Source organism: Stenella coeruleoalba, assembly GCF_951394435.1.
Source record: "Stenella coeruleoalba genome assembly, chromosome: 7".
Classification (NCBI taxonomy): Eukaryota; Metazoa; Chordata; class Mammalia; order Artiodactyla; family Delphinidae; genus Stenella; species Stenella coeruleoalba.
Window position 1 is genome coordinate 122521240 of NC_137153.1, and position 18148 is coordinate 122539387.

Here is an 18148-nt window from a genome sequence, read left to right on the forward strand (position 1 = left end):
TCACCCATTTCCCCAGTCCTGTTCTCCAGGACGCACTGCCCAGGAGGCCTCCAAGTTCTGCAAAAGAAGCTACGGAAAGCTCAGCTCAGTTCACAGACCAAAGGCCACAAAGGGGCTAGCCCCAGCCAGGGAAGCAGAGCACACACAGGGCGTCCTGGGAGATTGCAGAAACGTTGCAGAAAGGAGGGCGTGGCAGGAGCCTGCAGGACCAACGTGGGGCCAGGGATGACCCAAGACGGGTGTCAGCCTTCACTCTCCCTGGAGACCAGCAAGTTCCCAGCCACACCACCCAGCTTATGGCCCCCAGGCGGCTTGGCCAGGTGTACCAGACGCTGCCCAGCCCTGAGATCTGCGGCTCCCAGAAGGAGCACAGGAAAGCAGTTCTCACCCCTCGGGCTGCTCCAAGTCGCAGGCGGACCTCAGCAGTCCTGCTGGGAGAAGCCCCCCCCCCCGCCCCGCCCCGCCCCGCCCCGCGCTTCCAGGCGCCCACTGTATGAGTTCGAAGGGGCTGAGAACAGGGGCCAAGCAACTAACCACCCTCAGCAGCTCCTGCCGCAGGACAGGGACACGTCTGGGTCTCCCTCACGCTCCCAGGCAGCCTGGGGGTGGGGACGGCAGCCTGGGGGTGGGGACGGCAGCCCTTGCACCCGCACCCACACCACGGATGCCGGCCGAGGCGGAGCGCAGACAGCAGCCAGGACTCAGGGCGGTCCCACCCTTTACTTTGCCCCAACCCGGGCGGGCCGCCCTCCTCGGCTCAGCCGCCCGGAAAGTGAGTGTTACAGCAAATGACCCTATTTGTACTTTCTAACCCTCCCGCTGCCTCCCCCCCAAAAAAACTGTACATGAGTTTACAAACATATTAACATATAAATAATGAGAAGCGTCCCGGGGGGCCTCCCAGCTGTCTCTGCTCCGCGGGGTGCGGGGTGCGGGGGCCTCCGGTGGTGGAGCCAGTGCAGGAACAGCCCCTCTGGTGGCCCCGGTCCAGCTGCCCGCAGAGCCCGCAGCCTGGGGAGATCAGAAGCCACTTGACTGCCCGGTCATCGCTCCGGCTCAAGCTCGTGCTGGAAGGGGCGCCTCTTCTCCCGACAGTGCTTCTTGTGGGCCGGCCAGTCCTTCTGCTGGCACTGGGAGCCGCAGTAGCGCGCCACCTGGCAGCGCCCGCAGATGTTGAACTCCCGGAGCTGAAAGGACACAGAAGAGCAGCGCTCCGGTCACACGGCAGACCTGCGAGGACCTGGCCGTCCGTGCGCCGAGGCCGGAGGGTCTGGGCCCCGGTCAGGCAGTGACAAAGGAACGGCCACCGCAGGGGAGAAGCCGCGAGAGGGCAGTCCTAGGGGAGGCCCGGCTCCCCACCGCGCACCTGCTTCTCCATCATGGTGCAGGGCGGGTAATGGCACTCGTAGTAGGTGCAGGACGTCTCCTCCTCCTCCACCACGTCCCCATTGGCGTTGTAGTACCGGGTCACGTTCAGGACAGGGAACTGCTCCTCTATGGGGTCCGTGGGCAGCTGCTGAATCGCCAGCCAGTATAAGCTTTGCTCCCTTAAAGAGAGAAGCAGGCGCTTCAGGATGCCTTGGCCAGGAAGGGTCAAGGTATGGAGGTGACAATGAGTGACCCCAGGGTGGACCAGCTGCTTCCTCTTCTCAGGCTGCCCCGCCCCCAGCTTTGCAGCTTGACTCTCCTTTGGCCCACCCCACTGCCTGGGCTCACCTCTCTGGAACATCCAGTAGGTAGCCTGTTTCATCTTCCCACTAAAAGGCACAGGGCAGGGCTTTGTCTGCCTTGCTCGTCAATCTCCCCAACGCCTGGGACGGCTGCACACAAGACAGGCACGGAGAGCACGTGCTCGCGGCCCCGGGGGCGCCCACATCTGCCCCTGGCTGGCCTGCCTGCCCGACTGCTGTGAGCTGCTCTACACCGCCCGAACACTTCTCTGGCTGGACAGGGCCAGAAGCTTGTGAGTGCCCGCAACTGCCCCACAAGAGGCACGGGCGGTGGGGTGAGCACAAGGCAGTGAGCGGCCCGCCCTGGGGCTGGCCTCCGAAGGAGGCACCTCCCGCACTTCGAGAGCAAACGGATGGGTGGACCATCCCCTTCAACCCACCCGCCCTCTCTGGAGACCGGGCCGGGAGGGACTTGGATAAAAAAGGGAAGGGTCTGGCACAGCACTGTAAATCAACTATACTTCCAAAAAAAAAAGAAAAAAGGAAGGGTCACCCTCTTCTAATGTGACAGACAAAAATTAATTCAAAATGGATCAAGGACCTAAATGTAAGACCCCAAACAATAAAACTCTCAGAGAAAACAGGACAAAAGCTTCACAACATCGGAGTTGACAATAATCCTGGATATGTCACCAAAGGCACAGTAACAAGAGAAAAAATAGGCAAATTGGACTCCATGAAAAGTCAATTATTTTGTGCATCAAAAGAGACAATCAGGGACTTTCCTGATGGTGCAGTGGTTAAGAATCCGCCTGCCAGTGCAGGGGACACAGGTTCGAGCCCTGGTCCGGGAAGATCCCACGTGCCACGGAGCAACTAACCCTGTGCACCACAACTACTGAGCCTGCGCTCTAGAGCCCGAGAGCCACAACTACGGAGCCCACATGCTGCAACTACTGAAGCTCACACACCTAGAGCCCATGCTCTGCAACAAGAGAAGCCATCCCAGTGAGAAGCCCGCACACAGCAATAAACAGTAGCCCCTGCTCACCGCAACTAGAGAAAGCCTGCGCACAGCAATGAAGACCCAATGCAGCCTAAATAAATAAATAAAAACTTAAAAAAAGAGAGACAATCAATAGACAATCAATAGAATGAAAAGGCAACCTATAGAATGGGAGAAAATATTTGCAAACCATATATCTGATAAGGGATTTGTACCCAGAATATATAAAGAACTCTACAAGTCAACCAAAAAAACAAACGACCCAATTTAAAAAAGGGTAAAGCATCTGAATAGATATTCCTCCAAAGAAGACATACAAATGGCCAAAAAGCACATGAAAAGATGCTTAATTTAACATCACTGATCATCAGGAAAATGCAACTCAAAACCGCAATGAGACCACCTCACACTCCTGGGATGGCTACTATCAAACAAACAGAAAACAAGTGTTGGTGAAGGTACGGAGACACTGGGGCCTCGGTGCGCTGCTGGGGGGAAGGTAAAATGGCGCAGATGCTGTGGACAACAGCGTGGGGCTTCCTCAAGAAGTAGATGGAATTATCCTATGATCCTGCAATTCCACTTCTGGGTGCACACTCTGAAGAATCAAAAGCAGGGACTCGAAGAGCTCTTTGTACAACTGTGTTCACAGCAGCATCGTTCACGACAGACAAGGGGTGGAGGCAACCCAAGTGCCCACTGATGGATGATGGATAAACCAAATGTGCCCCCCCACACACACACACTCTCAATGGAGTATTACTGAACCTTAAAAATGAAGGAAATTCTGACACATGCTATGACATGGATGAGCCTCAAAGACATAACTGAGGCGAAGTGAAATAAGGCAGACACAGAAAGACAAATGCCTTATCAATCCACTCAGATAAGGTCCAAGGACTTGGCAATTCACAGAACAGTAGGTACCAGGGGCTGGCAGAGGAGATGGGTGGGGAATTAGTGTTTAATGGGGACACAGCTTCGGTTTGGGAAGATGAGACAGTTCTAGAGACAATGGTAGTGATGACACACGACAATTTGAATTTGCTTAATGCTATGGAACCATGCACTTAAAAGTGGTTAAGACAGTAAATGTTATCTGTATTTTGCCACAATAAAAAGATTTTTTTTTAAAGAAGAAAAGGGTGAAAGTCAGGATGTGGGAGAAAACTGGCTACTTTCTGAGCCCTTCAATGAAGTCCTGGAAGACAGAGGTGAGTTTCAGTCCCAGCCGGCTTTCGAGGGCAGAAAGGGAGGGAAATGCACCTTTGCAAAGAGCACCTTCCACCCGGCTGGGCCGCCCTCGTGGCCCCACTGAAGTGACGCCAGGAAAGCAGAGCAGAAGGTAGGTGCCTGGCAGGAGCTGTGCTGCCAAACCGCCCGCCTCACATGTGGGGTGATTCCTACAAAGAGCCGCCATGCGGAGGCCACTGAGTGAGATGGAAGGATACGTGACGCCGGGCCAGCGGGGAGTTCAGGCCACCCTTGGGCTGGCTCTGCCCCGACAGGTGGAGGACTGCTGACGGGCCGACCCCAGGCCGGCAAACTAAGGCCAACCCCAACCCCTCTGCCCCTGGGCCGACCAGCAGGGAGAGGCCCCTGGGGTGGTCCTGGGCCTCCTGGGAGTGGTCTGAAGGAGAATGGGGCAGCTGGGCCATGGCCTGGGGGAGACCACCGGTGGGGCAGCCCTGGGTGTCACAGACCCTTTTCCAAACAGGTCTTCTTAACCGTGGCCACCTCATCTCACAACAATACGTGGTGCTCAGATGGACAAATGCTGAGATCCCAGAAAGACAGACCCATCGCTGGGTGACACGGTGGGCAGTGTCCCTCCAGTGTCTGCAATGGGCAGCAGCAGACCTGCATGGAGCCAGGGAGGGTGAGCCCCAGGCCTACCCTGAACCCATGTGAGTGCTGGACAACTTGGGGGAAATCCACAGAGGCTGGTGTTCCGCTCAGCCGCCCTTACACTTGTCCTGATGACACAAGCTTCCTTCTGTTGATGAAAGAACCCTCCTGCCCCCAGCACGGAGACAGAAGTGACTCAAAACAAGCTGACTTCCCCACGCCACCAGACACTGCTGAGGAAAGCGGGTGTGCAGCCCTGGCAGCCGCTCCTGAGACCTGGAGGTGGCTCTGTGGCTTTCCACATCTCAGCAGGGGAGCCATTAAGGGTCCTATCTTTGCTTCAGCGAAATTGGGCTTAGTTTCTGTCACTTGCAACCAGAAGTCTAGACTCACGTAACCTCCAGGAAGATGAAAATCCTGACCCAGCTACCACAAGAGGATCAGCCTCCCTCAGGAGGGGTCTTAGGATCAGTCTCTAACAACAGAGCAGAGACCCCCAACGCCTGGAGACTCCCCCACCCCGTACAGAGTTATGGATACCCCTCCAGAGCTATAGCAGCATCAGATTGGATGCGGCCTTCTTACATCTGGGGACCATCCCCCACCAGCAAGCCCAGCTGGCCGGGCAATCCTGCCATTTCCTACCTCCAGTGCATGGGGCTCTACCAAGACCCCAGTGGTGACCACTGCAAAGATGCCACCCAGTCTCCATCCTAAGAAACACTGACACCCCCGCACCAACCTCACCGACTTCTGCCTGTAGGGGAAGTCAGTACCAGCACCGCCAAAGTCAGGAGAAGCTGCCCAGGGGCCCGAGGAGATGCACAGAAGCCCTAGGGAGCCCCTAAATGATGCACAGGTGGCCAGGGACACCCTGGCTCATTTTGGCTCCCATCCTGCTGGTCCCCCAGCTCTTCCTAAGGGCTCCATGAAGTCACAGAGCGGCTTGTTCTGGGGCCACGGGAACTGCCCTCGGAGCATCCCCTCCGCCCAAGTCCTCAGGACCAAGGAAAGGTGGAGGCCGAGTTGCCAACCCCCGAGCCACACTGTCCTGCTTCCTTTAAACCACTGACCAGACAAACTGCTTACAAAAGAGCATGACTGCAAGACCCATCTGTGTGCACAGAGGCATCCCTGAGATGGAGATGGCTCCTACATCTCAAGGGCGTCCTGCCCACCCACAGGGGACCGGCCCATACAACCCCTCTCCCCGCAAGAGCCAATTCAGAAGACCAGCCCAGAAAGATAAGCATCCAAACGGTCTCCTCCCCCTGTGAAGAAAAAGGGGACCCCCGCACACTGAGAGAAAACGGCCAAGGTCACCAAACCCACAGAAGCCTCAGAGCACAGAGTAGTCGCGGGCCCCTCTTAGCAGTGAGCTTGCAGGGGCCGCCCTCAGCGGCATCTCGGCCACATCACCAGGCCCCAAGAAGACCCACCTCTGCTTGCTGGAGGTCTCCTCGGCTCCGGGCCGCCAGCCCCATGGCACCAGCTGCAGGTTGTCCAGGCGATTGTCCACAGTGACAGCGTTGAGATGCACCACCTGAAACCCAGGGGCGATGCCCCCCCTGTGCCGCTCCCTAGGAAACAGACAATGCTCCAGATGGGCTCCCAACCCTCCTGAACGCCTCAGCCGTGTGCCCTGAACTGGTCCCTGGTCACACCGACGGGACCTATCAGGAGCAAGGCTACAGAGAGGAACCCAAGTATGTCAGTCTGTGGCCCAAACAGGACAGGCCACGTGGACAGCCCAGCCCCCGGATTTAAGAGCTAGGCTGCAGGGAGCCAAGGAGGGAACCCGAAACCATCTCACACACAGCCTGGAGGACACCCCACTTGCGTGGTCCCAAGCACTTCGGAACCTCGCTGTTCACACAGAAGAGAGGAAGGCCCTTCCCCAACCCGGAGGAGGGGCCAGACCCCACCAACCCCCAGAGGAGGCTGTGTCCCAAACACACCGAGCAGAAAGGGCGCTCAGCCTGCAGACTCTCTGGCTGCCCTGCCAGTGCCACAGGTCGCAAAGCAGCCACCCCTCCGGGATAGTGACAATGACACAGAATTAACTGGGAGACCTGGGGAAGGCACCATGTGTCAACAAGGGGTCTGCTGGCTCCACGGGCCCCGTGCACCTCAGGGCTTGCGCAAACCCGACAGGGCAAACAAGCAGCTTGGAACACCCACCACAGCAGCTCATGAAGGAGCCTTCCCGACCCCCTTCCTCGGTTCTTGTCAAAGGCGTATGCAAATATCTTAGCACCATTTCCATCTGCGTCTACTTCCATCCGGGCCTGAGAGAAAACAAGAAAAAGCTCTGTTAGAAAGCCTCTGAATATCAACAACATTCCAAATTAAAAAACAAGCCAGAGGGACAATCCCAGGCCTATTCCTGGGACCCTGGGGGTCTCCGGAGTCTCCCAGACACGTGGCACCAAGAAGCACTCTCCTCTTGTGGAGGCAAGACGCAGTCACGAACCACTCTTTGCAAAACATTGTGGACACAGAAAAATAAATCTTCCTATCCTTAAAAAAAAAAAAAAAAGCCCCCACCCAGTAAAAAAAAAAGATAAGCCCTAGACCAAGTAAGTGTAAAAGGGTGACATCTGAGGTAAGAGTGGGTCCACAGACTCGTGGAAGGAGGAGTGCGCGGGTGAGGACTAGAGGCCGAACAGCTTCATCAGGTAGGAACAGCAGAGGGCGAGAGAAGGGGGGGGCAGCCCTGGAGAGTCTCCCAGGGCACAGAAGCTTGTCCAACTGAACTCAATCACAAACATGACACAATTTGTCTCCTTTTCAGGAAGAGCCTGCAACCAGGCGGAAGTGGGGGAAGACCAGCATCGCAGAGGCGGTAGGGGGCTCCACGGGGCAGTGACAGACAGCTTGAGATGCTCGCGTACCAGGTCTTGCCCTCACATCACAGGGAAGAAAACCCACCCCTTGTGACCCTCCTGGGCATGACTAAGGGCATGCTGGCAAAGGAACGGCGTCCTTACCTCAAAGGAGTAGCCCTCCACCAGCGGGATGTCCTGCTCATCTATCAATGTGTACTTGGTCTGGAAATTAACGTTTCAAGACATTACATTTGGAATCAGTACGAGGTACCGACAATGAGCAGGAGCCGCCCCTTGAGACTAAGCGAGCTCAGCAGGCAAGCGGCCGTCTACTCTGAAAGCAGGTAGAGGTGCCAAAGCCTGGTCCTTCCCCACTCCTGACTGCGCAGAGTCGCGGCATCAGGCTTCACTTCCCATCTGCTCGCGAAGAACCAAAAGAAGTGCCACAGGACTGGACAGGTACTAAGCTGTGCATTTTAATGTGCTGATAAACCTAGTCCAAGAGTATGACGTCACTGGAGTAGAGGGAGGGGGCCGGGATTGAGGCAGAATATGCAGAAGGTTTCAGTTAACATTTATTTATTAAGCCAGGTGGTCCTCACACAGGTGCTCACTGAATCGTCCTTCCTACCTCTTTGTCTGTCTAAAATGTTCCAAATAAAAGTTTTAAGGGATGACATTAGTGCAATCAGTCACTGAGTTAGAAGGGACCTCAGAGCTGATGGGGAGCCCACCCTTCCCTAGTTAGAAAGTCACATCCCCTTGCAGGAAGGGCAGGAAACGGTCCCCAAAACGGACCAGTGTCATTCTCGCTTGGAAAGCTTTTTTCTAGCATCTGAATCGGTTTTACCTTCATCTGACTGCCTCTGCTCCTCTCTCCCACCAGAAGCTTCCGCCGCTGGTGATGGGAACAGGGTTCCCATCCAGGGTAAGGTCCGTGGCTGGTGCAGCTGCACGGCCGGCCGGCTCCTGGAAACAGCCAAGCCTCAATGCCCACAGGTGCCAGGAAGCCCCAGCCTCGAACACGCGGAGGGCGGGGCCAGGTAAGGGAGAGAAGCAGAGGGAGGCCCTGCTCTGGCGAGGCCCACTGAGGCTCAGCCAGACGGGGCCGCCGCTGGCAGCACGAACCCTGCCCGAAGCTCACTACAGACCGGCAGGCACAGGCGGCGCGCACACACAGGTCTCGGCGAGGAGCGAGCGCGCCGCCTCGGAAGGGCCTGCGCTCCCCGCGGCCGCAGGCGCAGCCACAGCCCCCTGCTCCCCCGGCCACGGCGCACGGCCGGAGCCCCGGGCCGCAACCGGAGGAGGGCTGCCCCGGGAACCACGCCGTCGGCCCGCCGCCCGCAAACCGCCCGGCCTTTACCCGTGCCCCGGCCCGGGTCGGGCCCCCGATCCAGCCCCCGTCCCCCAGCCTCGCACCCCCGACTCCGACTCCCAGACCCCGCCCGCCACCCCCAGCTCCGGTCCGGCCCCCTGCCTCGCACCCCGGCCCCCTACTCCCAGAGCCGGCCCGGCCCCCGGCCCAGCGCCCCAGTCCCCCGGCACGACCTTTGCCCCAGCCCCGCGCCGCTCACCTTCCCGGCCACCCGGCCGAGCCGCACGATGCCCAATTTGAAGTCGGTCATGGCCGGGCCTGCGCTCGGCCGGCGGCGCCTCTCCCTCAGGAGGTGCCGGGGCCGGGGCGGGGCCACGGCGAGCCGGGCGGGCCAGTCGGATGAGTCGGGGTCAGGATCGGGGCCGGGCGGGCGGGCGGGACGAGGCTGGGCCGGGGTCGGGCCGCCGCCTCCTGGCGCCCGCCGGACCTGCCACGCGCCGCCGCCGCCGCCGCCGCCGCCGCGCGCTCCTCAGCGAGCGGGGCCAGGGGCGGAGTTCGACGCGGACACACCCCCGCGCGCCGCCGCCCGGCCAATGGTGGGGCGCGCAGTGCGCCGGCCGGCGCGCGCCGCCACGACGCAGCCAATGGCAGGAGGGCGAGTGCGCCGGCGCGCTGAGGAGCTGGGCCAGCGCGGGGGAGGGGCGCGGTCGGGGGCGGTGCCTGCGCGGCCGCCGGGCGCGACGTCAGTTTCGCGGGAAGCTTTGTGCGGGAGGCCAACCTACAGGCTCGCGGCCCCGACCCTCTACCCCGACACCGACCCGGCCTCCGCCCTCGCCCCCGCGACCCCGACCCGGCCCCCGCCCCTCGAGGAGGGCGGCCTGGCTCCGCGCCCCGGGCCTTCCGGGCTCTGCAGGTCGGGGTCCCTGCGGGACTGGCTGCGGCTGCCGGTAAACCGTCCCCCGTCCTCGGACAGCGGGCAGGAGGCCGGAGTGGGGACAGGGACCCGGAGCCCAGGGGCCACCGTGGCGTAGGGGCTGGGTCCAGTGCCGACAGGCCCGCCCTCCTCCTCCCTGGCCGCCTCCACACAGGGGCCCGGATCAGGACCCTGTAGCCCAGGGGTCCCCAAACCCCAGTCTGTGGACCGGTACCAGTCCGCGGCCTGGGTGCACAGCAGGAGGTGAGCAGTGGGCGAGAGAGCGAAGCTTCATCTGCCGCTCCCTATCGCTCGCATTACCGCCTAAACACGCCCCCCCCATCCGCCCCGGCCCCCGCCCTCGGTCTGTGGAAAAACTGTCTTCCACGAAACTGGTCCCTGGTGCCAAAACGGTTGGAGACCGCCGCTATAGCCCATCCTCGGGCTACACCAGCCTTCCCTGGGCTTCGAGCCGGGGCGCTGAACAGCCTGGGCCAGGTCCTTCCTGAACAGGAGCTCCAAGGGCTGAGGACTTTGGTGGGGCTTTACCTGTCTCCTGACAACCACTCCAGCGGGCTCTCAGCCCCAGCGCCTGATGAAACCACTCTACACCGGTGCACCCAACAAATTGAAAACCCCTGTTCTAGCGAGGGAGGCAGAAAAGGCCCGTGACGTGTGAGTTATATGCCATGTTAAAAAGTGATCAGTGCTATGGGGAAACAAGTAGATCAGCATTAGGGAGTTGGGGATCCAGGAAAGGTGGTGGGCGGGGTAGGCCTCATTGCCAAGTAATTTGAACAAACTGGGAGGAGGAGGAGGAGTGAGCCATGTGGGCTCTAGGGGAAGAGCATCTCCAGCAGAGAGAAGAGCCAGTGCCAAGGCCATAACTTGGGAACACATTCGGTGTGTCTGAAAAGTGGAGGTGGCCACCGTGAGCAAAGGAGTGCATGAGAGCAACAGGGGACAAGGCCAGAGAGGTGGAGGATGGGAAGGGGGTCATGTAGGCTCTCGTGAGGACTTTGACTTTCACACTCAGAAAAGTGAGCCACTGGAGGATTGGAGCAGAGGAATAGCTATTCAGTGCATTACACTGTCTGATGGAGACAGTGCCAGAAAGAGTGGAAGCAGGCAGGCTGTTTAGGAAGCTAATGCAAGCACCCACCCAAGAAACGATGATGTTGGGACACCTGTGGTGGCAGTGTTCTGTAGCAGTCAGGATAGCCCTGGTTATGCTGCAGTAACAAACATCCCTCAATTCTCAGCAGCTTAGCAAAATAAAAATGTATTTCTCCCTCAGGCTGCACGTTAAGGTTATAAGGCAGTTGAATATGTGAATATGGCGTTCAGGGAGGTGTCCAGCCTGGGGTACAGATTTGGCATTCATTAGCATACTTGTCGTATTTAAAGCCATACAGCTGATGAGCTCACCATGGGAGGAAATGCAAATAGAGAAAAAGAGAGGGAGAAGATTGAGCCCTGGGTACTCTCATACTAAGAGAGTATTTGAGAAGAGAAGGAGCTGGTAAAGAGCATGAGGATGTCAGGTATGAGGGAAACCAGGAGAGGGCAGTAGGCCAGGAGCCAAGTGAAGACAGTGCTAGGGTGAGCGGGAGGGATCAGCCTTCTCTGATGCTGCTGAGAGGTCCTGGTCAGTGGGCACTGGGAATTAGTCAATAGAGCACGCAGCACGAGGGCACTGGTCACCTTGACAAGTAAGTGATGGAGGAATAAGCCCAACTGAACGGGCTAAGGGGGAGTGGAAGGAGAGGCTTGGAAACCTTGAGACTGACAACTCTTCTGGGGTGTTCTGGCTGAAAAGGAGCAGAGAAACGGCCAAAGCGAGAAAGAAAAGGCAAGTCCAGAGAGAGTGTTGGTTTTATAGTGGGAAAGGAAGCAGCATGTTGTCCACCAGCAGGAATGAGCCCGTGGAGGAGAAAGAGGTGAGGCAATCGCCTGAGAGGGGAGGGCGGGGGCTGGCATCTGACAGGAGCCTGGGTGGTTCAGCTCAGCCACAGCTTGAAGAGGAGTCTGAGAGGTGAGTGGATGTGGGTGTAGGAATCTGGGGGGTTCTCTTCTAATGAGAACGAGGCCATCAGTTGAAGGTGAGAGGGGAGTGTGGTCCAAGGAGAGAGGACCAGGAGGGAACCAGGAAAAGACAGTAGGGTGGCCCGGCAGTGTCAAGGGGACCCGTCCGTGTGACTGTGTGTTTTCCTCCAGCCTATTGAGGCTGCCCCCGAGAAGGCGAGGAGAAAGGAGAGCTGGATTCAGCCAGGACTGCGGTTATGCTGGGTGAGTGCAGTGAGGTGAGGGGGAGACAGCGAGCTGTCTAAGAGGGATGCTTGCCCGGGGCATCTGAGCTCGGCAAGTAAAGAAGAGAGGACACCAGAGGGGTCGGAGGTCCCAGTGGGTTCAAAGGATCGCTGATAGAGGAAGTGAGCGAGGACGGGAAGTGCTTCAGAGACTTTTGCAAGGGGCTGCAGGTGCTAGGGGTGATGGTGTCTCTGTTACCTGCTGATCTGTGACAACCCCCCCCCCAAACTTCATGGCTTAAAACCACATCAACTTATTATTTTGCACAATTCTGTGACTGACTGGGCATCTTCTGTTCCACACTGTGTCAGCCGGATACCTCCTTCGGTTGGACTCAGCTGGGAATTTGCCCGGAGCACCTCATTTTCTTCCATGTGACCCTATCCATGCAGGAGAGCTGGACTGCTTACCGTGTGGAGGCTCTGCTCTAAGTGATAGGTCCCAGTGGGCCTCTGCTTGAATCACACCTGCTAGTATCCCGCTGGCCAAAGCAAGTCACGCAGGCGAGCTTGGAGGCCGTGTGGGAGGGGTGTGCACAAGAGCATGAGTCCTGAAAGTGTGGCACGTTGTGCGGGCTACCAGTGGAACAGGCTGCCCCCCACCCGTCCACCCTCTGACCCCTAATGATTCCTGCTCCTCCCACGTGAAGACCCTAGAACCCCACCTCACCGTGGCTCTTGGCTTATGACGTGCAACAAGGCCAGAGGCAAGCTGTCTGCCCCCCAAGACCCAACGTTCCAAGGGGAAGCACAGGATAAGTGAATAGACACCCGGTTCAAAAAGGAGAAGGGGGTGTGCCCCTGCAGCCACGGATGCACAGCAATGTTGAAATCCAGCAGACAGCTGTCACAGTGCTCCTTTAAGGGCTTGTCTGCTCCCGGCAAGTGCTTCCCTAACGCACCCACCCTTTTTTATGGCTCCCAGTGGCTTCTCCCTCTGCCTCTTGGCCCTGCATGCTCGGTCATCCTCCCTTTTCCATGGGAAATGGGCCCTGTTTGCTGCTGAGTAGCTTCCTCAGCCTGCTTCTTGCCTGGAGACACTTGAGAGCCCAGAGGCCTCTTTTATTTTGAACTTTGTCCATCGTAGTTCAAGCAAATACAACCCCTAAAAAAAACTTTGTGGATTTTCTAGGTATCAAATTATAACACATTTTATTAGACAGAAGCTACACTGCAAATATCTTTGAGCGGCTCCTTTCTGCTGTGGACATCGAGCCCTGTGCTGTGGCACAAAGACCTCAAGACGCCTGGAGGCGCTTCTGTATGGCTGACAGCACCTATGAGGGTCCCGTCCCCTGGGAATCTTCAGAGGTCTTAACAAGGGGTCATATGCCATGCCCTTGGATTTCTCTTAACCCTGAGGTCGTGTTTTGCTGCAGTGTCCTGGATTTGATCTTCCCCACGATGCCATTTCTTACCTTGAGAACCTTTGCTGCCTGGAAAGGCTGAGGCTGAGAAATAGTTTTTCTTTTCCAGCTGCAGGACCTGGCTTGAAATACTTCCTCCAACTTCTGCTGGAACATGGAACATTACTTCTTTAGTTCATTTCTCTTTTCTTTATTTCACTTTGGCATAAATGACTGAAAGAAGCCAGTTGGCCCTTTAAGCTTTCTGCCAGGAAAATCAGATCCTTAGATATATTTTCTGCCTTCCCCGTTACCACAGGCAATGGTGTCCCACTTTTCCGCCAATACCTGACTGGGCTCCGCCCTTCTCGGGCCTCCACCAGCAATGTCCTTACTGCCTGCCAGGTCCTCCTGCTGCCTGGTTCCAAAGTCAGGGCCACATTTCAGAATTCTGTGATGGCAACGTCTCACTTTCTTTTTGTTTTTGAATTTTATTTTTTATACAGCAAGTTCTTATTAGTTATCTATTTTATACATATTAGCGTATATATGTCAATTCCAATCTCCCAATTCATCCCATCACCACCACCACCCCCCGCCACTTTGCCCCCTTGGTGTCCATACGTTTGTTCTCTACATCTGTGTCTCTATTTCTGCCCTGCAAACCAGTTCATCTGTACCATTTTTCTAGGTTCCGCATCTATGCGTTAATATACGATATTTGTTTTTCTAACTTACTTCACTCTGTATGACAGTCTCTAGATCCATCCACGCCTCTACAAATGACCCAATTTCGTTCCTTTTTATGGCTGAAGTAATATTCCATCATATATATGTACCACATCTTCTTTATCCATTCGTCTGTCGTCGGACATTTAGGTTGCTTCCATGACCTGGCTATTGTAAATAGTGCTGCAATGAACACTGGGGTGCATGTGTCTTTTTGAATTATGGTTTTCGCTGGGTATATGCCCAGTAGTGGGATTGCTGGGTCATATGGTAATTCTATTTTTAGTTTTTAAAGGAACTTCCATACTGTTCTCCATAGTGGCTGTATCAATTTACATTCCCACCAACAGTGCAAGAGGGTTCCCTTTTCTCCACACCCTCTCCAGCATTTGTTGTTTGTAAATTTTCTGAGGCAGCATCTCACTTTTAAGTGTCAGTGTCTGTTCCAGGTATGTGCGGCTGCATAATAATTGCTTAAAACAACTGTTGATTTTCTAATTATTCCGTGATGAGATTGGGCTCAGCTGGTTGACTTTTCTGCTATTGGCTGGTGGGTAATTTGTCTCAAATTCTCACCATCAATTCCTTCCCTCCCTGTTAGGTGTGATGCTCCGTCCTCACTGGTCCTGTGACTGTTCTGGGGGTGTGTTTTGGCCACACTTTGCAGCTTGTGGGATCTTATTCCCTGACCAGTGGTTGAACCTGGCCCACAGCAGTGAAAGCACTGAGTCCTAACCACTGGACTGCCAGGAATCTCCCTCCTGTGACTGTTTTTTTTTTTAAATTTTATTTATTTAATTTATTTTTGGCTGCGTTGGGTCTTCGTTGCTGTGCACAGGCTTTCTCTACTTGCGGCGAGTGGGGGCTACTCTTCATTGCAGTGCGCGGGCTTCTCATTGCAGTGGCTTCTTGTTGTGGAGCACGGGCTCTAGACGTGCGGGCTTCAGTAGTTGTGGCACGCAGTCTCGACAGTTGTAGCTCACAGGCTCTAGAGTGCAGGCTCAGTAGTTGTGGCGCACGGGCTTAGTTGCTCCGCAGCATGTGGGATCTTCCCGGACCAGGGCTCGAGCCCGTGTCCCCTACATTGGCGGGCGAATTCTTAACCACTGCGCCACCAGAAAAGCCCCCTGTGACTGTTTTGATGCACTTAATCTGGTAGAAAGTTCTGGGACTTCCAAGCCCAGGCTAGAGGACTGGCAGCTTTACCTTCCTCCCTCTTGGGGGCCTGCTCACAGGTAATCAGTCTTACTACCTGGAGACCCTCATGCTGTGCAGAACCCCAGGCAAACCATGTGCAGAGGCCTCAGGGAAGGGACACTTGAGCAGCCCCCAGCTGTCCCAGCCACCCGAGTCAAGGTGCCAGACATCTTGGCCATTCTAACCCAGGCAGATACCACACAGAGTAGAAGAGCCTCCCAGCTGAATGCAACCTAGTTTTCAGAGTAAGTAATAAATTTGGGTGGTTTTTCATGCAACAATAGACAGCCGAAACAGCCAGCGTCCCTCACGGAGCCACAGTCAGGATGTGTGAGTGAGGCGAGAAGTCTGAGACTCTTACGTCCAGGCTTTCCCTCTCTCTCTAGGTGATCTCTCCAGAGGATTAGCCAGGTATTGTCACATGGCAGCTCAGGACTGTCAGGGAATGAGAACAAAAGCTGCCAGCCCTTCATAGAGCCTGAAACTGGCATGGCATCTCTCTTTCGGGCAGTTCAAGCAAGTCAAGGGGCCAGCCCCATTCAGTGGGAGGGGTGGAACCCACCTGCTGATGGGAGTAACGGCGTGAGTGGAAAGGGGTGAGAGAAGTTGTTGGGTGACGTTCAGACAAACGTAAAGCCACAAGAGGGGCTGCTGAAGCCAGCTGGGGAAGGTTCTCAGAGGACAGGAGTCAAGGGAATGAGCACTGCCTTGATCATGTTTTTTATTTTCTAGATTTTTGATGCTTTGACATCTTGAGGGCCTTGCTGGCTGGGGAGAGACTGCCCTTCCCAGGCTGGCTAATTCCTAGAGACAGCAAACAACTCACCCACCAACACACCTTTCACTTGCAAACCAACCGATCCAGAGCCCACACCCCAACCACCTCCTGTCACCAGTACACCAGCCAGTATTTCCCTGCCTAAATCACCCAGGGCCAGGTACTGGACCACTAGAGACCGCTGAAATTATTCAAACTATCCAATCCTAAACTTGCTCAAACTTGCGTACCCTGCCTCCTTCCCACTGAAAACACGGTAAAGGCTCTGGCCGAGCTCTCCTCTCCCTGCTGTTCCTGATGGCACTGGCGCTTCCCCATGTGGCCCTGCATAGTGTGGCGTGCCCCACTTGGGAGCTGTAAGTTCTAAACTCTTCTTTCAAGGCAGTTGGCTTTGTGTCTGTCACCTTACCATAGCTGATTAAAACAAATCCTGGGTTCATGTTAAGACAGAGGCCAGGAGGTTGAGGTTGGAAGGAAACCTATGTGGATTCGGAAGTCAGAATTCCTGCACAAGTGGTGCTGGAGAGAATGACAGTGAGTGAGTCAGGAGCTGAAATCCCCAAAGAATAAAGGGGGCAGGCCTTGGCTTTGGAGGTAACAGCAAGAGTGGAGGGGGGAATGAATTATTCTTCTGAGAAAATGAGAGTTAAGCCTGGCAGCTATTAGGGCAAAGGGGAAAATGGTCTGGAAGTGGTCATAAGGAGTCAGGAGAGCATCCACCCTACCTGCAGGCCCAGAGGTACAGGGGTTGTACGAAAATAAACATTTACACTTTAGAGCCTCCAGGGGAAGCCCGGGCTCCATGAGAGCATGAGGAAAGGAATGTTTAGAGAAAAGCAAAAGTTAGGGTGGTGATGATGGTGGACATGAGGGCACACCAGCAGAGCTTCTAGAGGGGAGAGGGGGTCAGAGGAAAGGACGTGCAGAGCCCTATAGGGTGCGATTGTAGGAAACAGGTGTGACCTGGGGTAAGGTCACCCATTTTCTGCCCCCATCTCCTCCATCTCAGCAGCAGCCAACACAGCGTCTCTCTCTGCCGCCTCAAACACTTCCTTTTCGATTTCTGCCATGGACACTTGTTTTTTGGGGCTGCCCGCCATCCTCCCTATCCCATGGGCACCCCAAACTCCTTGTTCAGGGAGTTTGCACAGTCCTGACAGGGGAGTGTCAAGCTGGCCAGTCAGACCCTCCCCCCTGAAGCATCAGAATCCCGGGTAAACCAGGTGGACCTGGCGCCTGCTGCAGACCCCTGGCCCTCAGGGCCTCAGCCTGGCCCGGTGGACCCTTCAGCCTGTGAGGCCCCTCTCCTTTTGCTGGAGGGCTAGGTTAGCTTTCTCTGGCTTCACCCCCACTTCTGATGTCATCAGTGTCCTGAATAGAGTTACCATCTACAAGCAAGGGTCTAACAAATCGTTCGTCCTCTGTCTCCCGCAGACTCACGCCTAGGAGTGCCAGTTCACTTGGGTGCCTAACAGGCACCTCTGACTCTGCCGGTCACGATTTCTCCCCTTCCCCACCCCCCAAACAACTTGTATCTAGGCCGGTTGTCTCCATCAAAAAAATGCCACCCCATTCGCCCAGCTGTTCTGGACAAAAACTTGGCCTCACCTTGACGCCCTCCTTCAAGCAACCCCATATTTAACCTGCCAGTAGGCGCCCAGCACCTTCTCTAAGCCAAGCACGGCCTTCTCTCGCCTAGACTCCCGGATTTGCCCTCGAATCCGCCCCTGGGTATCGAGCCCCACCCCTCACCTCTCCCTGCCGCTGCTGCAGGCCAAGCGCTCCCCGCCCCGACACAAGCCCAGCCTGGAGACTTCCCTCAGTGTAGAGACGCTGCACGGTGGAGACCCCGGGGCGGAGCCTGAGAGGGGGCGTCGGCCCGGCCCGCCCCCTCCACAGGTGAGGCAGCAGGGGGCGCAGGTGCGCCGGGTTCCCGCGGGCTGCGCCCGAGCTCCACCCTGCTGGCCGGGGCGGGGCGGGGAAGGGCGGGTTGGGGGGACGGACCGAGGCGGGGCTGGGGGGCGGGCAGGAGCCAGCGTGGGGAGCTGGGGGGCCGAGGGGGACGGGGAAGGGTGGGGACAAGAGGGGAGAGGGATGGGGGCGGGGGGAGCAGGGGGCCGGGCGAGGCGGGAGCGGGGGCGGGGCGGGGGCGGGCGGGAGGCCGGGGCGGGGCAGCGGGGGCGGGGCTGGGCGCGCGGCGACAGCGGCA

General features: G+C 56.8%; 1 protein-coding gene across 1 annotated transcript; it reads right to left on the reverse strand.

Annotated features, from left to right (window-relative positions):
• Window positions 1–912: 912 nt before the first annotated feature.
• ZMYND19 (zinc finger MYND-type containing 19) lies at window positions 913–9092 on the reverse strand. Its single transcript, XM_079926796.1, is given in 8 exon segments — window positions 913–1187; window positions 1367–1547; window positions 5964–6104; window positions 6706–6812; window positions 7515–7574; window positions 8203–8229; window positions 8232–8321; window positions 8927–9092. Coding segments are annotated over 8 exon segments (801 nt in total). The 5' UTR covers window positions 8978–9092; the 3' UTR covers window positions 913–1043.
• Window positions 9093–18148: the final 9056 nt, after the last annotated feature.